Genomic DNA, 22,143 nt, shown 5'->3' on the forward strand with positions numbered 1-22,143 from the left:
AGAGAGAGAGAGAGAGAGAGAGAGAGAGAGAGAGAGAGAGAGAGAGAGAGAGAGAGATCTGCCTGTCTCTACCTCTCAAGTACTTGGATTAAAGTTATGTGCCACCACAGCTGGCATATTTTTAAATTTTACTTAAAATAATATTTCTGTGTTCAAGAATGACTTATACCCACCCACGAAGTGAGGACATTTATCCTTTAATGAACATGATAGCTTTTAATCAGAGCCTGGAAAGTTGCAACCAAAATTATAAATGTATAACCCCCCCGCCCAGGAAATTCAATTATTTCATGTATCGGAAATCCATGACGCTATTTGTCAAAGCAGCACCCTAACTCTGAGCTTGATTTAGTGAGCACCCCAACACACTCCACTAGCTGCTTCGGGCACACTAGAGCACTGACAGAAAACGCCAAACAGTAACTGCAATGGCAGAACGCGCCGGAATTGACCACGACACTGCAGAAGAGAGCCCCGAATGGAATTTGCATCCAGGCTATAACTTAGTGTGTGTAGCAGAATCGCATACAATTAAAGTAACCCTGAAAACAGCATTTGTTTCATCCAGCAAGGGAATTTTACCTTAATTCTCACAACCAATTTCCTTTCTAAAGGACGCTGGTGGGTAGTGAGAGGGATGGATTCAGTCTCGTGAACAGACCCTAGATGTGCCTCTGACTCATCTTCAGAGAATCTAAATACTGTTCCCTCTGTGCAAAGGGTGTCAGTACTGCTCACAACATCTGGGGACACCACAGGCTACTGCAAGGCCACTCTTGTTTCTCTCAAACTCTTTTAAAACGTGTGGCGATGGAAGAGCTTATAGGTCCCTCTATGTAGTCTCACTTTCCTATATTCAGCTGTTCAGAAAGGAAGAGAACTTCTCTGCCTATGCTTCCAGAGGACCTATTTGGCCTGAAATGGTCATTTAGGGTACAAAGTAACACAAGCTCTCTACTGAGGGACAGATGTAAACAGTGTCATGGTGTCTTACCTTATTTAAAAGACATGCCTAGTTTTCATCTTAAAGCACGGTAAGTCAACTTTTAGGCTTTCTCTTCCCATTGGATAGAGAGTTGACTTTTAAAAGACCCATTTCAAAGACAAAGTCAAATTGGTTCCTTGGATCATATATTCTAGCTGTTCAAAGCAAGCATCTTCTACATAAAAAAGACCCTGCTTTAATGTTATATACCCTTATTGTGAGTCCAATTAGCCCTTAAGACTTCAGTATCACACACAATTAGCGTGGCTTTACTGAGGTCCAGCAACAGGTGGGATGCTAAGACTCCAGGTGAGAACTACAGCCTTATGGGAATGGTGTATTTTATTGTGTGAACATCAGCTAAACGGGCTTTTAATTGACTGGCTGTCTAAGTAACATGCCTTTGAGGGAAACGCTACTTTTGAAATTTCCTTCGGCCAGGAGGCGAAGGAGCAGGCTGAAGCCTTTGAAGTCTATAGCCATCAGACTAATTATCAGCACAATTCAATGCACATTCATTTAATTACAGTAAATTGAAAAGGATGTGGGGTTTCAAATGAAAATAAGAGAGTCGATAAACGGTGACAGAAATTACAGACTATGCAGATCATTAGAGGAGGCCATGTGTCTTCCTTTCCCTCCCCTTACCAGACCTCGACACAGATGACTCCAGGATACAGAGGCAGGATGAGGGTGAGACAGATTGGAAGCAGGGACAAAAGGGAGGAACACTTATTGTGGGCCAAAGCTAGGTAGATACTTGATATTACTTATTTCATTTTAGTTCTCACCATTACTCAAAGATATTATTTTCCAAGAAAAAAAAAAAAGCAACCAACCCACCAAACAAACAGAACACACTCACTCAAAGCCAAGTCATACTCTGACACAACCCACATTCATTTAAGCCCAGTGCTGTCTTATCCCAATGAGCTGTGTACTGCTCGATGGTACTTGTATTTTATCCAGGTAGACACCAGAGCACACAAAGGTTAAGTGACTTGCCCCAGGTCCCAGAACTGGGAAGCCTAGGGTCAAATCACAAACCTTCCAAGAAGACTCACTAGGCCCTGAATCATGGTGGGGTGGAAAGAAGGGCCAGCTCCCCCTGGGTTGCCTGACACTGAAGGTCAAAGATCAGCCTCCCACAGCCCCCCAAAACATTAAAAAGTAGACAGGCCAAGAAGGAATGAGATTAGGGACCTTCTAACAAATCACTGGCAGTTTAGCTGGCCAAGTAACAGGCAGGGTAGAAAGGCTGGGACCTTGAGTGACACAGAGAACAATGGTCAGGAATGGGGGCCAGACATGATGATCTGACTGCTGGCCACCAAGGTCTTCACTCAGCCAGTTTCCCCCACCCAATACGGCTAGCTGACTAAGATTAAATGCAGGGCCTGCTGCCACTGCTGGCAAATGATGCACACGAGAGCATCTTAAAGCCACGAAGATGGATGTTTTTAAAAAACACTACAAAGTCCTTTCTTCCTGACATTTAGTTAGATGACCAAGAGCAGATGACTTGCCAAGTTGGATAGTGTGAATTAGGTCCGGGTGGGGGGGGGGCGGTGATTTCAGCCACACATCAGAAAAAGGAAAAAAGCCTAAAATGGTCCAAAAAACCACGGGTACTCTTACTTTTGATCCAGGGTCCTATAGTATTTATTTGGTGACCTTTCAAGGGCTTATTTGCTGAGGTGGTTGTTAATAGGGGATCGGAAATCACCATAATGCAGTGTTTGTCAGTCTGCAAGGAGCTGACAAGGATTACAACCCCAGAGACCAATAATGTCAAGAGAGGACCCCTCCCATATCCCGATTTGGAATCCCAAATGAAGCATCATATACTGAATTTTTCTCCTCTCTAAACTCTTTGGAACTGCCAATTCCATGGCTAACAAAAAGATGTTGGCTTAGGAAAAAAAAAAAGATGCACTCTATGTCTTGCTTTGAATCTCTGCTATCTTCCAACAGTGAGGGGTGTGGCGTGGCCTCAATCGTCTTTTACTCCTGTAGGATGCTCCGGTCATCAAAATAGCATTAGCACCGCAGTGGTGCTAGCACCTCCTAATGTGAACTGTTGGTCTCTTGGCCAACAAATGAATGAAACTGGCTCCCCTTTAGTAACTAAACTTTTCTTTGAAGTTATACTAGAACACTGGGCATTTAGCTTGCATAGTTGTTCAAACGTTGAACAGCATCTTTTTCTGGGAAGAGAGCCTCATTCACAGTATTTCCAATGATGAAAACAGGCAGTGCAAACTCCCATGGCAAACTCAATGAAAATACAGCTGTCTGGGTCCTCCGTTGGTATCATTCTGGTTCATTATTTACTTAACTCTTACTTGTTTTACTCTTTATATTGTAAACTATCACACACACACACACACACACACACACACATAATTAGGATTTTGTCTGACATCTCAAGCCAGTATAAAAATGAATAGAATTAGATAATGAATAACTCAGGAATCAATGAGAGATAACTGGAAGATCAATACTCTGTCAAAGTTAGAGTAAATTAAACTACCCGAAGAGAGCAAAATTGAATTGTTTTTGAAGTTGTATATTAGAAATATTCGACTAAAGATAATGAAATGAAAGTAAATAGTATAGTTTTGAGTGGATCATTTATAAAGGTAGAAAGAAGACCTGTCCGGGGCTGGAGAGATGGCTCCTTAGTTAAGAACACTGGCTGCTCTTCCAGAGGACCTGGGTTTGATTCCCACCACCCACAGGGTGACTCACAGCCTTCTGTAACTCCACTTCCAGGGAATCCGCTGCCCTCTTCTGTCCTCTACAGGGGCCAGACACACACATGGTTCACAGGCATACATACATGCAAAAGAGCCATACACATGGAATAAAGTAATTTTTAAAAAGTTGAAAGAACCTGTATATCATTGCAAATTTTAATTCTTACCTTGAAGTAGCCATGAGGGGAGGGGGAGGGGAACAGAGTCCTTTTTTGCATCAGGACAAAAAAAATCTGTACCATCCTTGTTTAAAATCACAATTCACAATTCCAAGGTCTATTACATACCTATTACTGTGCTTCTCAGAGGGAAATGTAATTAATGAATGAATTTTTGCTCCTTCTGAATAAAAACTGAAATTTCAGAATAAACGAACAAATCTGAAATACTCCTATGGACACACATATGTAACACATGATATGGCCCATGTTCATATGGGTAAAAGCAATTCATTTCCTCTTGTTTCCTTCCTCAGAGGGACCTCATTAAGGATCCTCAGACCATCTGAATGTTGCTTAACAAATAATCCCAACCAAATCTTGAGGAAAGAGTAAATCTAAGTTGAAGTCATCCCTGTCCAACTTAAAAAAAAAATCTCACCTTTGATGCTTTCTCTTCTACCTTTAGTGGGCCTGTTCACTCTCACCAAATGCTGCCCAAATGTCCAGAAAGTCAAGGCAAGGCTCTGGATGTTGTCCTTTAAGGGCCACTGGGAGGAATGTAGGGCACAACTTTCTTTCTTCCTAGGCACATGGTCTGAGCCTACCAAGGAAACCCATTCTCCTTTAGTTAATAATACCAAGGCAAAGGCAGATGGGCGGTGTGTGAGAGACTTACATTTTTTCTCTGGTTGGAAATTGCAAACTGAGAACTAGAGTTTACAAAGTTTTCTAGGGGCAGGGGTCGGGTAGGGGGTGAGGTGGAGAGGGCAATGGCCCATGATTGAAAATTTGTCATGATACGTAATTAAGAATAATAAAACTGGGCTGGAGAGATGGCTCAGCAGTTAAGAGCACTGACTGCTCTTCTGAAGGTTCTGAGTTCAAATCCCAGCAACCACATGGTGGCTCACAACCATCCGTAATGAGATCTGACTCCCTCTCCTGATGTGTCTGAAGACAGCTACAGTGTACTTACATATAAAATAAATAATAAATAAAATCTTTAAAAAAAAAGAATAATAAAACTAACACGCAATTTGCTAATATAATATTGAAAGGCTACACTCCAAAGATTTGGAGTGAAAAAAGATAAGTTGGCTCAACGCAGGGCTCTAACAGATAGAGATAGAGAGTGTTTACTGTGCAGATTACAGGAACCCAGTGTCGTATCTCCACACACACTCTCTTTTATTTTATGTGATATTTTCTTGTGTAATTATGTCCAATTGCAGGATCTGAGTACATATCTGTAATTTCCCAAGGAGTACAGTGTGGAGTGCAGACTACAGACTGTAAGAATGACTTCTGGATTCGCTAGGAAAACTGATGGAATTACAGACTGTACAGAGGTGAATGGCAGGGGTGGGAGAGGGAGAGAAATATTGGCAGCATGGTTGTAAGGTTCTCTCTGTGGAAAAGGCTCATCCTGGTTTCCTATTGGGGGTTTGGAATAAAGCCTGACTGTACTAAGGACTTACACTTCTAACCTGAAGACACTGGGTCACTGCTGGTGACACATAGTGACTTTGGTTGAATGTAATGCAGTAGAATATTCTACACCAAATCGATGGTTTCCAGTGATTTAAATGAAACTTTCCCACCCCATGAATAGGAAGGAAATGCCCAGAGAGCGGGAGGCAGCAGCAAGTCACACACCCTGGCTTATATGACACTGAAAACTAGCCACAGATCCGCTCTGCTGTTACAAAACAAAGCTGACAGGGTTGCTTCATATACAATAAAGGTGAAATATTATGAATAGACAATCATCTTTCTTTTCCAGCACCATGCAACTCTACTGTTTTAATTTTCTCTTTGCTGTTTGATCCATCAGACAGATACCACATTAATAACAGACTGAAGGAGAGGTATACTCCCAATATCAGAAACAAGGAAAAGGTTTTTGGTTTACTGTCTGTATGTTAGTGCTGATATTCCAATTCTTCTTAGAAGCAGTGCTGACTAAAAACATAAGCTTTCTTTTCAACTTATTATTGCATATATACTTTTTAAAATATTATTACCCCATACTGGCAACAGCACAAAAGTACCAGCAATTTATAATGACATCTTTTGGACCATGCAAAGCTGCTATTTAGCCATCCTTAAATCCAATTTTTTTTTTGTATGTGGATTTAATTGCACAGATAATCCAGTTCCCAAGGACATCAAAGGCCACATCTCGCTCCTTACCAAGATTTCAGTTGCCCTCATCAGCTAGGAAGTTAAAGCCCAATCAAATGTGTTCTTCAGTCACTTGAGCCCTGTTAATAAAGTATTCTGTGTGCTCATTCACCCATTCTAAGATTCTGCAACTTCTTTGAGTTATTTTCAAGAGGAATCTACAAAGACATCTTTGATTGCAACCTGGCTCCGGGGATCACTTTATCAACAGTTTTCCTATTCCTCAGAAGGTAACCGGTGACTTGATCCAATATAAGTCAGACTTAGTCTTTTCTCCCCCCTCCCCGCACTGTGTTTCAAAACTATATCTAACGCACCAAACACTGTTTGCAGAACTTAATAATTTGACATCAAATATTGATCCACCTCTCCCACCCCCCGCCCCGCCCCCCACCCGCCCCCAGCGGAAAATCCCCATACTATTCACAAGTATTTTCTTGGGCTCTACTACATTAGCATAAAAAGAACAGAAAGAGAGAAAGCATGGAAGGAAAACAGGAATCACAGTCAAGCGGAAGACGGAAGCGCTCAATGGCAACATAGTAAAGTAAACAGTGCGACTTACCGCTCTCACTGTCCGACCTGTTCTCGTGCTCCGTGTCTGTCAGGGTGAGGGCGGAGTTGGACCGGCTTGACAGGCAGGAACTGCGGCCCGATTTGACCCCCCTGCCCCAAAGTCTCATGGCATGCTCAGGGGACATCACTGCTTCGTTTTCCGTATCCGCATCTGACCCTGCACTGATGGAGTAACCTCTGTGAGGGAGCCCCATTTCCGCACAGAATGCCACTCCTCTTCGAGTTGCGGATTCACACACTCCTAACTGCCTTAGGGTAAAATTCTGTCCTAATTAGGGGGAAAGAGAGATAACAACTAGTGAGTATATATGGTTCCTGTGGTTTCGTTTCTTTTCATTTTTCTTTCAAAAAAGAAAAACCTCCCTGACAGAAACACTCATTCGTTCAGGCTTCACCCATGTCTGCAACAGCTTTGCCTGGCATACGGTCAAGTGGACGCAATTATGGGGCGAGAGGAGGCTCCGAGGGCTGCCTGCAGAATTCCGTACACACCCCGATGGTCACCTTAAACCCACAAGCACCTCCAGAGATGGATTCCTGGCTCGGTCATGAACACGAAACCCAGAGGGAAGAACTGGTTTCCGGTGGCAGAATTTGGCTTAGCAGATGGTGAAGCCACAAAAATGGCCATCTGTCCCTGTTTGGGTCCTAAACTATAGTTTTTTTTTTTCCCCATGTACGTTCCACTTCTTTTGGTGGGAAATAAAATGTTTACCTCAGGAGGAAGTTACTGCTTAATTAGAAGCAGGAGTTTTGGTCATTTTAATTGTATCTGCCCACCTTAACTCAGAAAGCAATATAAGTGTGTGTGTGTGTGTGTGTGCAGGTATGTGTGTGTTTGCATGTGTGTATGTATGTGTAGTGTGTGTGTGTGTGTGCAAGTTGGTGTACATGCATATGTGTATGTATGTGTTCATCTTTATATGTATGCATGTGTGCATGAATACATGTGCATATGTGTGAGTCTATATGTGTATATGCATGTGTATATCATCATGTATGAGTACTAATGGGAATATGTATGTATGTATGTATGTATGTATGTATGTATGTGTAACTCAACACTCAGTAGGGTAAAACCTTGAAAATTAGCATCCTATTTTCCTATCGGTGACTTTGTAGCTGTCTGGAGTTAAGAAACACCTGGAAGCATCCGTATTGACCCAAGCAAACCAAGTCTTTCCACATACAGTGCACTCTCAAACGAAAATGGGAGGGGTTATGTTTTTAAAAATTAATGAGACAATCAGGCTCCCTGAAAATAAATGGCTGTGAACTCTGCAAGCCTTTACTAATAAATTGAGCATAATAAAACTCATGACACTGCAATCACTTAAAGCACAAGGATTTAAATTAGGTGACACTTCAGAAAGACCACGAACAGTAACGATGCTTCCCACCCTGTATTTGCTTTTGGAATTTTAGTGTTTTATGACACTATGGATGAGAAGAACTTGAAAATGTTTTATTGTAGAGTCCCTGCCTAAGGCTCTTTCATTTTTATGTCTTGCCTATGTGAGAGGGTCCCAAAGATAAGCACCTCCAGAATCAAATACATATAAAGGGGAGTAGGAGGCAAAGACTGATTTAAACACAACTTCTTTACCAAATCTTTTATGGATATTAAGTATTTATATGACTCATGGTCTTAATTTTCCCACTCCCATCTTATGGATCTACATGAATATTTTAAAGTTAATTTGCTGTTATGAGAAGCCTACATTATATTTTTAAGGAGAGGGTACTATAAATTATTTGTGATAAAATGGCATGTTGAATCTTCCACAACGTAAATCAAACATAAGACAGAATACAGTAAATATTTGCTTGTAAAGATATTAGGCCCCTCCAGGCCCAGCACATTTAAATCTGTGTGGTTAATTGTTTGATTGCTGTGGTCATATCAGAAGTTGGGATCATCTTTATCTCACTCGGACTTCCAAATAGATTCTGACAATGACACTTATAAATAATGAAAATCGGTTGCTACAATTAGCTAGAAATCAAACTGTGCTTATCAGAGAGATGTGAATAAGCGTAGGAATAAAATCAGCATGTAAGGAAAGAAAGAAAAGAAAAGGAGGAGAAAAAGGGGGAGCTGCCTCTGTAGATGGCGTGGAGGTAGGAAAGCTTGGAGGGTTATGCGGTATTGTCTGTATCTGTAAAAAAAAAAATTCACATGGACTTTACCTATGAAAGTCAGTAAAAACAAGATTGATACCCTGCAGAGGGTAAATGGATATGCTGAGGAAGAGTCCTCTTATTGTTATTTACTGGTCACTTTTAAAGTACTTAAGTATTGCCATCAAACATACAGATCTTGGAAATTAGCGTACAAAGTAATGTTCAGAGTAGGCAAAAATATATGAGTTTATCCTCTGAATCTTGCTCTTAGCCTGGGAAATGTCCATAATTCCAGAACAAAAATCCAGAATTCTCTACTTCCCGAACCATAACTTGAAACATTTTCCAAGTTAGTGACTTTTTACTCGACTGCCATCTTAATATAAAATCTACATGGAAGGAAAGCAGAAAGCTAACAGTCCTTAATTGCTCTCTAGGTAGGTAAACAGAGCTTGCTTTGCAGCTAAATATCCCGCACATCATCCTTATGGAAATACATACAACCCAAACCCCAGAACTATTTGACCCTCTGCAGTCGGTGACTCACAAGAACTCAAATCTCCTCAGGCTAGTCCTAAAATTTAAACTATAAAGCAAACACAACAACAGAGACCGCCGCTGGATATCTTCCACTGAACTACAAGGTTTATTTTTGTTTCCAGAAGGACACTGAGCTCAACTTCAGATGCATCTACTTTAAAGCCACCCACGAGGTCGGCTGGGATCTCTTTCCCACATCTATATCTGCCAGGGTGTTCATGATGTGACCTAAGTGGTGATTTCTGGACCAGAGACATGCTTAGTGACACATGCTAGGCACAGGTAAGGTGCAAGAGAGACACCTGGCACTAAAAAGGGGGATGGATGGTTTATGCAAATGTGAGAGAGCCCTGAACATATACCGGCAAACAACAACTATAGAGGGCCATAGAATTCAGGTATTCACTTTCAGATCCTTTGCAAAGCCGCATTACCGGGGAAGCTGGTGTTTACTGGTGCAGTCTGCTGCCATTGCACACGGCTTCACCCAGGCTTGTTCCATGCTTTCAACCCTCCTGCCGGTGATCCCTCTTCGGGGTTAGGCATGCCTGAGTTCGAGGACCCTCTGCTTGAATGAGCTTTCCCTTGGGAAGAACTAATCATCAGGCTGGAGTAATTAGTCTATCAAAGAATTTCCCTGTAAGGCAGGCTATCCTTAATAAGAAACACATGCAGTTTTGACAAATATAGAGGAGATAGAGGGAAGAAAGGTTCCTGGCGGAGAGAAGAGACAGCTGGTAGGGATGAAAGAGTATGAAAAGTTATGTTGAGCTGGCTTTGGCTTAGGGAAGGACTGAGGAGTTGGGGGGTATGGGGGTGACAGAAAGGAGTAGAAACAGAAGAAGACACTTAAGAAAAGACCACGAAGGATAAGCGCTTGTGAGGTGTGTGCAGAAGCCGTTGCAGCTGCAGGTAACGAGGAAGACTTAGCTTCAGGCTCTTTGCAGCGGTTCTAATGCCATTCACTGAGTTTCTCATTTTGCCTGTTACACTCTTCTTTAAAATTAATTGTTTGTCTAAAATTGGCAAACAAGTATTTAGTTCTATCCCGCACACTTTGAAATTTGGTAACCTTGATCAGCAGGGCCAACAGCAGATCTACCCATTACGACTTGAAACCGGACCAAGACAATAAATTGTAGCAAGAGCAAAGTACACCTGAGGGCGGAATACGCTGTGATTAAAATGCAGCATTAGCGTGGATTAGATTAGCCAATTCTGTTTTATGACAGTCATAAACTGAAAAATCTATACAGGAAAAATTGAATAAATAAACTGAGGCGGGCTGTATCACTTTAAAATAAATTTATACTTTAAAAAAAAGGAATTGGTATATGTGACAAAGGAGACAGGATGGTATAAAAATGAATACATCAAACATGACAGCATGGCACCTATGCCTTAAATAAATGAGGGGAATCAGAAAAAATGGTTGGCTATACAGCCTACCTTCCTATCTCTTGAAGCACCTAGAACCTAGTCAGATCAGGGACAGACTTTCCTAAGAATGACATTAAAAATACCTAGTAAGAGAACAGGTGTACAGTGATGTTTATTGTCTCTCTCTCTCTCTCTGCTTCGCTTTGCTTTGCTTTGCTGTGTGTGTTTTCAAACAGGGTACTGAGCCTGAGCCTGACCTTGAACATTGATCCCTCCTTCCCATACTCTTTCCAAACGCTGGCAATCAGAGCTGTGCGACACCCCACTGGCTTTTACATGGTGATGGGGATTGAACTCAAGGCTTCATGTGTGCTAGAGAAGCAGTCCGCCAACTGAGCTGCATGTAGTAAGCAGCTCCTGGGAGATCTAATTCCCAGCCCGTGCAATGCATGCACTTAAGGTGCACAGCTTAATACCCCCCCCCTTTTTTTTACGAGAATCACAGATTTCTGCAACTATGACCACAATCAATTTTTGAATATTTTTGTTATCTCCATAAAAGATCCCATAATTTTCAGTTCTCTCCCCTTTTCTGCTAACGCCCTCTCTCTGCTATCCCTCGGTAACCACCGATGGGCTTCCGTCTGTACATGTGCTGACTTGAGGCATTTCAGAGATGACTCTATAGTGTGTGCCCTTTTGCGATCAGATCCTCTCATGGAGCACCATATATTTCAGTTCAAACATGGGTTTCTGAGATGGCTCAGAGAGTAAAGGGACTCACCCCAAGCTTGACCTGAGTTCCATTAGTGCACCCCAAATAGTAGAGGAGAGAAGTGACCCCCACAAATTGTTCTCTGACTTCCACATTTACACCTTAGCACATGTGTGCCCATGCAAATACGTGTACACACACACACACACCACAAACAAGCATGCATGCACAATAAATAAATGCAAATTTTGAAAAAAAATAAAAAAAAGACAAAAACATTTTAGCCTGTATCAGAAGTTTATTCCTTCTTATCTGTGAAATTTACAATGGAAGGATGCCATCTTTCTCGTATCCATTTGTCAGTCAGTGGGTATTTGGGGTGCTTCCACCTGGGGGGTACTCTGAAGATGACACTAGGAATATTTGTACACAAGCTGTCATGGGTGTATGTCTTCATCCCTCCTGATTTCCGCCTAGTTTTAGATCCTTGACTTTCTGAAGACCCGCCAGATGCTCTCTACAGAGGACGCACGGTTGTACGCCTGTCTTCAGTGTACAAGGCTCCCAAGTTCACGTTCTCACCACCAGTCAGCTCTCCCAGTTCCTTCTTTAGGATGGCACACTCTGAGCAGGGTCTTAACTTTGCTGTGAATCTTTGGAATATAGGTCATTGATATTGACTTCAAGGAGAAATGTGGAATCCTTGTTCTTTGTTGAAAGCTGTTGGTTCCATGGGCGTGCAATGAGACTCCAGTCACAAGCCAATCTGTATCCCTCTCTCTTCCAATATGCCACCTTTGATTCCTTAGAAAATGCCTTTCCATTGAAATAACAGACACTCTTCAGTCAGATAATTTATCTTAACAACTACATGCTATACTTCATTCTAAATGTGCATAGAAAGAAACGTTTACTATAGCATCTATGCCAAAAATTTAAAAACTCATACAAATGTTTACCAGACAGTGAGTGCCTGGGTGAGATGCATATTTTTGCTATGGAACACTGCATGGATAACTTAAAGCAGAAATTTGGACTTATATCTTCAGATCTGGAGGAAAGCCATGCATATATATATATTTTTTAAGTTGGAAGTGTCCACTGCACAATAACTAGTGTGGTATTGATCACCCTTTGAGAAACTCAGGGAGAGACACCAACCAACAGATATAAATGTGCTAGTATTTTAAGCATGAATAAATAGAAGGAAATGTAAATAACTATGATGGTCCATTTAGAGGGGATTGCACACAAAGAAAACAAAACAGAAGAGGTCTGAAGGGTTTTTTTCCCCCCCATGATTACTATCTCAATAACTAAAAGGAAAAATTCAAAACATTTTCAAAACTAATTTTGCTCTTTTGCTTTCTAATAGTTCTGATTCAAAACTACCTTCTCTCGAACATGTTGGGTTCCAAGACTTCCTTCCTGCTTTAAGGAAATGAGGCTGTATACGTTTTCCTTCTTCATCCATGGATCGTCTTAAAAGATAATAAAAATCAATTTTTCCAAAGTAACAACCATAAGTCACATACGAATAAATGGACAGCTCAGTCAGTATGACACTAAAATCAAATGATCCACCATCACGTTGTATCGTTTCTCTTGTCGTGTTGAATGAACGAATGAATGAATGAATGAATGACGTCATTTGTTCTCTGGCATGGGACTGCATTCTTTCACTGGTCCAAAATTACAATTTTCTATTACGTTTTAGTAGAATCCGCATATGCATCCACTACCTAGGGCTCCCTTTTGGGGTGTGTCCACAAGATGTAAGATGATGTCACCGTCATAGAAGCATTCACACATGTAAATAACTCTTCCTTCTTTCTACTGCAACGTTCTCACATCCCCTTTGCCACTTGGCGAACAGAATGCCTATCCTCACGTTTGCGAGGGAATTTTACTTTACTTCAGTGCTGGGATTTGAACCCCTGGAGTTCAAGCATGTTTAGCAAGTGCCCTAATATTGAGCTATAGCTCTTGTGTTTCAAACTTGTCTTTCCTTCTTTAACATTTTATTTTTATTCTCTCTCTCTGTGTGTGTGTGTGTGTGTGTGTTTGTGTGTGTATACAAGTGAGTGCAGTGTTCCAAGAGGCAAGAAAGGGGAGTTGGATTCTTAGGAGCAGAAATCAGAGGGAGTTGGGGGCCACCCAATGAGGAGTTCAGGTCCCCCACAAAGCTGACACATGCTCTTAACCACACTAAGCCATCTCTCTGGCCCTCATTCTTCAATATTTTATTATCACAATGACCAAGAACCTGACAGAGGCAACTTAAAGAAGAATGGCATTTATTTTATTTATTTAATTCAGCTCCTTGTTTCAGAGCAATCCGTCTCTCATGGGGGAAGAGAACAGCATATGCCAGGTGGGGCCAGGAAGCAGACAGAAGGGGATGTTAATAATCAATTAATTTCCCTCTTTTTGTCCTTTTATTCCATTAGGTAATCAGCCTAGGAGATGGGGCTACCAGCCAGGAGAGGGCATATCTTCCTCTCACTTAATCTCTGGAAAAGTCCTCACAGATATGTCACAGCCTTACCTCAACAAAGCCACATGTGATTTTTAGGTAATGTAGGCAAGTCACCATTGAACATTAACCATCTAACTGTGCCATATCAGTGAAGGAGTATTAGTTTCTGTGCCACTATGGAGAAAGAAGACAAAACGGTATATCTTTCTCTTCCACACGGAGAACCTTCAGTTTCCAGAGAACACTGATAACAACCTCTATGCCCCACACTTCTTACTCTGATCGCGCCTAATGGAAGCCTCCGTAGCAGCGTTTCTCAACCTTTGGGTCACAACGCCTTTGGTGATCAAAGAACCTCTCACAGAGGTCATAGATCAGATATCCGGCATGTCAGATATTTACATCATGATTCATAACAGTAGCAGAACTATTGTTATCAAGTAGCAATAGAATAATTTTATGGTTGGGGGTCGCCACAATATGAAGAACGATATTAAAGGGTCATAGCATTCAGAAGCGAGAGAACCACTGCCTAGGGTGTTCCCTCCGCTCTCATCTTGAATGCAGCTATGAATGGTCCCTCTGCCTACGGAAATCCAAAGTGCTCACCATAGTGCATTTGTGAGTTCGGGGAGAATGAAAAGGAAAAGGAAAATGAGAATGAAAAAAAACCCCAAGTACTTCTTCAAGAAGAAAAAGCAGGGATGTGTTGGATATCACATATTTGTTTTCCAGACTAGGTTTATGAGGCATTCAAGGCAGGGGACTCATACACAGACTGAATGGCAGGTCTGGTGGAGCAAGCGAGAAAACCTAGGTCCTGAGCCCACTGACTTTAAAGAAGGAGCAACTCTAAATCCTCATGAAGGATTTATTCGCTCAACCTTGAAAAACTGATTTTAGCAACTATCTGCAATTATAGCGATGCTTAAATATTTCTTTTATCCAAAGGTATTCTGAGGATGAGTTTGCTTTTTACTTATTAATAATGCCACTAGAACAACCCAAGACCCTGAGACGATTATACCCCTACAAAAGATCTGCTGGTATCTGATAGGCGGACTTGCGGGAGGTGCTGGTCTCAATATGCATATGGTTTGGCACAAAGCGGCAGGTGTTTAATAATTGTGACTGAAGCGGCACCACAGTGCTTCACACTGTGTATCCGAAATTGGCAATGTGGCAAGGAACCGGAGACAAGTTTAGCAGTGAGCTGTGGGCTCAAGACATCAGACCTATAAAGGCCAAAGCAGGAGGAAGGATTACTCCCACTGTGTCCCGAGGAGAGCTCTAAGCTACATCTATCTACTCACACCTTCTGGTAGGTAATCTACAAAGCTGCTTGACCATCAAGCCTGAAAGAAGAGCTTGCCTACTTAGCCAAAGCAAGTTAAAGATCAGTTAGGTAGGGGAGCTAAAAGCAGCCGCTGAGAGAGAAACACTAACAAGAAACAGTGACAAACTGGGGCTACTTAACTCGTGTCTTTAGTAGAGAAATTTAAGGTTGAGTAAACACGACCATCTAAATCCTTTAATCCCGCCACTGACATTTATAGCAACGGAGAAGGATTAATCATTTGATCTCCAAATGAATCATCTCATGCAGTTAATATTTAAAAGTAATAAACTTCGGAGTTGCAGTAATTAGCCTGGTGGATCTGATGAACGCCTCGGGTTTTTTTTTTTTTTTTTGGTCTCTTTTTATAAAACCTAATTTTCAAGATACACACAAAAAAGCCAAATTTCCTCAGCCCTGGTAAAACAGAAACCAGGAGACAGGGCCTGGGATTCCTCTCATTGTTGCAGGATGACAGAGGTGATGGAGAACACTTGGGAAATGAAAAGTTTGGGGTCTAACAGGGAATTCCTAGAGGCATTAAGTGCTAAATGGTAAGACTATATGCTCATATTTCTTTTGAAGTCTACAATCCGTTCCCATTATTCATTATAATGGCATCCAAGACTAAACCAAATTTCAGTCTTTAAAATTAAAAGCATTTTCCTCTTGGCTCTTGAATCTTCCTCCGACAATTGCCAACATGTCTGAAGGCTTAATATATTTTTATACTCCAAAATTATACAAATAAATAAAATATAAGTAAGAAGAACAAGAGAAGCATTTAGTTCCACTTCATTCCCAAAGCCAGAGTAAAAAACAGTGCAGTCACGTAGATATTATGATTAATATTTTTGCTTCTCCATATTTATTGGTATGTGCAATGGCACACACAAGTGTGTACACAAGGGCATGCAGGTCACAGTGTGAGTATGGAGCATGCGCGAGGAAGTCAGAAGACGGTTTACAAACACCAGTTCTCTCCTCTCACCATGTATGTCCGTCCCATGTATGTCCATCCCAGTGATCAAACCTACAGCTTCAGACTTGGCAGCAAGTGCCTTTAACCCACTGAGCCATCTTGGCAGCCACACATAATTAGTATTTTAACCAAAGGAGATATTAATACTATTTTTATATCTGCCCAATGCTATCTGTGACATTCTAAAATTATATGTGTAACCTCCCTGTCCTACATTTTAAGGAATATCAATTCAATTCTTTTCATCTACCTGTTTCATATACCTACAGAAGCATTTAAACACTATTTATCATTTTGGTGATATTGCCATGGTCCACTGGCTCCACCCACTCAAAATCGACTTCTAAGTTCTTAAAAGACTTTTTTTTCTATTTGGAAACTGAAGAAATATTTGAAAGGCAAGTTCCTGTTGATGTACCACCACCTCTTAAAGTCTCAAAGCCTAATCGGGGATATGTCATGTGTGTTATTATTGCAATGTGTATATTGTCATCATTTACACAACAGGGCTCTGCAGGGCAACAGCATCTGAGGCCATTTTTTTTAATTGACGATTGTGGTTACAGCTCGGTGGAGACCATGTGACTGCACGTGGTACCAAATGACGTCTCACCCTAGCTAAACCTGGATGAGAGGAAAACTATAAACCCCCAATGTGCCACATTCAATCACCCATGTTTGGCCATGTCTGCATTTGGCTCAGTTTTGAGATTACTGTTTAAGAAAATTTCATATACAATAAAACTCATCCCAAAGCAGGCACTGAAGGCGCTGCAAGAAACACAGCCGCCACAAGCACAAATCAGCTATGGCACCTGCCTCTGCACTGAGCGCGGAAAGCTCTTCTATGCCCTATCAAGACTAGATATGCACTCTCCTGCCTCTTACAGTTCACTCCTGTCTGGCCTCTGAGCCATGCTAACCGGGCCACGTGGCATGGATTCTGGATCCTTTAGACTGTGGAATGTTTCTGAAGTCCTTCCATGTTGTCACATGTCACGCATCACTCTTTGGGACTGTTGGGTCACTTCGTTGCATTCGTTTACCTGGTTCTCTCATCTTCCTCCAGGCCCATTATGAACATGGTGGCTATGAACACATGTTTTCATTTGTTTCAAGTAAATGCTTGGGAGATGGATTCCTGGATCCAGGAGGGGGTGGTGGAGGTGGCAGTGGTATTTTTAACTGCTTGCAAGAAATTGCCAGTTTCCAGAGTGGCCGTGCCAATTTGCATTTCACATTTCTGTCGGCGGCAATGTCTGAGAGCCACGTTGTCCCACACTCACCCTTATGTGACGCTGCTAATGATTTGCCCTTCTATGCAGTCGCGGTGCATCATGGTTATTTATGTGTGCACGATGGGGGGAGGCACGAGTACGCCACACCTCACATGTCAGAGGGCCTGGCTCTCTCCTCCACAACTTGGAAGATGGGGCTGGACTCTGTTCACTCATCAGGCTTGGCAGCAAGCTCCTTTAACCGATACAACCCATGGGGACTTCCTGTCAGACTTATTTATTTATTTATTCATTAATTTATTTATTGACTGATTGACTGACTGACTGACTGACTGACTGACTGACTGGTTGAGGCACCAGTTCTCACTGTGTATCCTGGGCTAACCTGAATGTTTTGATCATCTTGTTTCTACTTTCCCAGTGTAAGAATCACTGAATACCTTTCACAACCAGACTGGCTTCATTTTTATAGCTCTAGTGGGTGAGTTAGAGTACCCTATGGTACCTATAACCATTATCTCTTTTGAGGCTAATGATGTTTAGCCCCTCCCTCTCATGCCTGTCCAGCATCTGTATACATTTAAGGTAACATTTTTTTTAGAAGTTTCCTTTAAAATGCAGGTACTCTTTATGTATTCTGTATACAAGTCCCTGGCACACACACACACACACACACACACACACACACACACATTGTCTTTTTCATTGACTGTAGCTTACATTCTTCATTTTCTTAAAGGTATTTTTGTAAGCAGAACTATTTAATTTTGATCAAGAGTAATTCACCAAGATTTTTTGTATATTCAGTATTTTGGTAACTTAAGCAAATTTGCCTATTCTAATATATCCAGAACACGACTAGTTGTTTTGTAGTGGAAATTAAGAAGAAAGAGCAGACGAGAAAAATGGTTTGAAAACACTCTGCTTATTCCCAGAACACAGCAGCTATTATCTGTGTGAGCTCTGTAGCACGCCTGGGTCTTGGATTTCCTCACCTATTGGAAAGATGCAGTGAGTGTTAACGCTCTCTCAGCCATGAACGTCTATGCAGAGACAAAAAGTGGTCGCCAACGGAGCATGAGCCAATCCTGAGATCACAGAAGTTCAGGAGAAGCGAATGGAGATAAACACGTTTTGGATAAAATTATGTATCTAAAGCGTTAAAATTTCCTCTGACACCGGAGAGTGGCTTATATTTCATCTTTAAGCTAAATCTAAAGAGCTAGACCAAGCCAGGCTTGGCTGTGAATGTCTGGAATTCCAGTACTTGAGAGGTTGAAGTTAGAGGATTGTTGTGGGTCTGAGGCCAGCTTGAGCTACACTAAACTCCAAGACAGCTTGGGCTACTGTGTGAAGCCTTGTCTCCAAAACCTTGTTGATATGAGGAAGGAGAGGAAGTGAGAAAGATATGTGCATGTGTGTTCATGCATGCGTGTGTGTGTGTGTGTGTGTGTGTGTGTATGCACTTGGTGGTGCTTTTTTGTCTCCTACCCTCAGACTGAAAGACAAACATGCTGGGCTTCCAACCCAGAGATTATTTTCTGCCTTGGGCCTTTGGTGATTTAAAATTGGAACTGTTCCTCTCAAAGACCCACATGATTAATACAGCTGGTGTCAATATTTTCTTGTCTCCTCTTTCTCCCAGGGATTCTTGAAATCCCCATGTTGCTACTGGGGATTCTGTAAGGAACACTTTATTGTGTGTGTTTCACAGTCTTTGGCATGTGCCTTTGAATAAAGTTTTGGAGAGGCCCCTGTGTGAGTCACTTCTTTGTTAATATTGTTTCCTTTCTGCTTCTTCCTAAGTCTGCACTTAGTAAGCATACAGGAAGTCCTCACTTTGGGAATGAATGGTATCCAGAGCTAAAGAAGACTGGCTATGTCCCCCTGTGATAACGGCATATAGGATGTTTGAGTGCAACAGAAACCTCAGGAAGCCATGTGTTCGTGAAGAACCCCATCCGCCACACCCCAGACTCAAGATGCCTCTTAGAAATCTTGAGCTCTTAATTCCAGCCAAGGAGACATGTTTTCCAGGAGTCTCTTCTGTGAGTTGTCTGCTGGTCATGCTTGGAAGAAGTCCTCTGTGATGGTTTATATGTGCTCAGCCCAGGGAGTGGCACTTTTAGAGGGTGTGGCCCTGTTGGAATAGGTGTGGCCTTGTTGGAGTAGGTGTGGCTCTGTGGATGTGTGTTATAAGTTTCTCATTCTAGCTGCCTGGAAGTCAGTATTCTGCTAGCAGCCTTTAGATGAAGATGTAGAACTCTCAGCTTCTCCACCACCATGCCTGCCTGGATGCTGCCATGCTCCCGCCTTAATGATAATGGACTGAACCTCTGAACCTATAAGCCAGCCCCAATTAAATATTGTCCCTTATAAGATTTGACTTGGTCATTGTGTCTGTTCACAGCAGTAAAACCCTAACTAAGACGTCCCCTGAATATTCACTGATGAGCTACAAATGATCCAAAGAAGGACAATGGAAGTCATGAAGGCTGGGAGTCTGAGAACAGAGATGTAGAATCAGCTACTATCTTTTCTAGAGTCAGAAGAAAAGCGGCTTACCTTTCTTTTCATATTTCTGGACTATCTGACTTCTTGTTCTGAACTGGGTATTCATGCCAATTTCCTGCCAAATTGATATCTGTTTTCAATTTGCAAAAGTTACTCACTTACACAAATATTTTTTGAAGATTTATATTTATTTTTAATGAGCATGAGTTCTTTGTCTGCATGCATGTCTGATTACTACTTGTGTGCCTGGTGTTTCCTGAGGTCAGAAGAGGGCACTGGATCCCCAGGAACTGGAAATACAGATGGTTGTGAGTTATCATGCGAGTGTTGGGAATTGAGCCCAGGTCCTGTGCAAGAACAAATGTTGGTCATGCTAAGCCATCTTTCTAACCCTATTATATATATCTTCTCTATGTTCACAAGTTAGAGATATATATTCTTTAATATAATGACTTTATTTGAGGGTACTGTAATTCATATGCAAATGGATTTAAATAAATAACATCATCTAAGCACATGTTCCCTCTAATTAGGGGGTAGACACATGGTTCCCAGAGCAGTCTCTATGGACACACAATCCCTTTCTCCTAGCCACCTCTGTGGAATAAAAGTGGCCCCTGTTTCTTCTTTTCCTGAAGCTAAGAAGAGCTACGTAGCTAGCAGAGTTCTGAGTAAGGGAGCTGCTAGAAGTCTCCAGGGAGTGAAGAGGAACCGTCCAATGTGCAGAACAAGCCACATCGCTCTGCATCCACGGCCCTTTCAGCAGGGATATGGAGGAGCAGCAACCACTTAGGGGAACAGCAGGGTAAGAGCCACCGTGCTAAGACTGGCAGGGACAATGGTGGGACCCTGGCTCCTGGGTGACAGGTTTGATCCTTGGACCATTGGCCCTTCTGATTCCTTGTGAGAAAATAATCCCTTTAGGCATCTCAGCCACTGTATTTGAAGCTTTCTGCTACCCATGGCCCAAGCTATCCATGTTACCCTCACTCGAAAATTCATGTCTAAGATTCTTGCTGCTCCCCACCACCACCACATTTGTTTTTAATCCGTTTTAATTTATTTTTGACTATGTTGAGAGATATGGGTCCAATTTTTATATTCTTCCAGATGGATAACCAGTTGTGCCAGCACCATTTATCAAATCCCACAGAATTAGGATTTTTTTGTTTGTGTTAAGTTTCCCTGTATACTAGGGTCTATTTCTATGATGTAATTCTACTACACTGATCTACATCTTGTATTGAATCCAATAACACATAGATGTGATGCACCACTTCATACTATATTAGATGGTATTCACCAGGGCCCTTTTCACCTCACTACTCACTTTCTACCTATGTTTTGGGGCTAATTTCAGACTTTTATTCTTCTAAATGATTTTTTTTAAATCACTTATTTGAATTTAAAATAGACCAAACTCACTGGGATATCACTCAATGGCTTTCACGTCCGTGAATTCATTTTGTGAGAACCACTTTGTTTTTCCAGACTGACAGTTGTCATCCCCCAAATCACTCTCCTCTTAGCACCAAGATCTTACTTTGCTGTTCAGTCATATTTTTAAAAAATTTTAAAAAGATTTTATTTCTTTATATATATGATGAGTACACTGTTTTTGTCTTCAGACACACCAGAGGAGGGCATCAGATTCCATTACAGATGGTTGTGAGCCACCATGTGGTTGCTGGGAATTGAACTCAGGACCTCTGGAAAAGCAGTCAATGCTCTTAACCATTGAGCCATCTCTCCAGTCCTGTACAGTCATCGTTTATGAAGACCTTCATATCAGGCTCCATGTCATTCCCATAAGATTATTCCCAAGAGTTCTATAGTGGTAGCAGCCATTAGGACAGCACAGACTTTACTTCCAAATGTAGCCAATAATCAATTCTTATGATCGCTTACTAATAACAGTAGATACTATGCACCAGACATTGTTTCTGGTGGTCCACATGTTTGCACTTGCAGTTAACATCTACATGTAAGAAAACACTTATTAATCTAAGGACATTAGAGGCTGAGATAGTGCTGTGAGTTCAAGGTCAATATGGCCCCTATAGTGAGTTCAAGACTAGCCCGGGCTCTATGGTGAAAGTTGTTTTTCAAAACAAAAAGCGAACAAATAAAACGTGAGACAAAGGCACGACAAACAAAGCACAGAAGAAAG

General features: G+C 41.6%; 1 protein-coding gene across 8 annotated transcripts in view; it reads right to left on the bottom strand.

The window, feature by feature from the left end:
• The window catches only part of Tenm3 (teneurin transmembrane protein 3), a 1,292,348-nt gene that overhangs the window by 421,708 nt on the left and 848,497 nt on the right, over nt 1–22,143 (bottom strand). For all 8 annotated transcript variants that reach the window (XM_029480775.1, XM_029480772.1, XM_029480778.1 and 5 more), the window contains one exon: nt 6,655–6,933. In XM_029480775.1, coding sequence (XP_029336635.1) covers nt 6,655–6,933 — 279 coding nt within the window. The remainder of the gene's footprint in view (nt 1–6,654; nt 6,934–22,143) is intronic.

Source organism: Mus caroli, chromosome 8, assembly GCF_900094665.2.
Source record: "Mus caroli chromosome 8, CAROLI_EIJ_v1.1, whole genome shotgun sequence".
Taxonomy (NCBI): domain Eukaryota; kingdom Metazoa; phylum Chordata; class Mammalia; order Rodentia; family Muridae; genus Mus; species Mus caroli.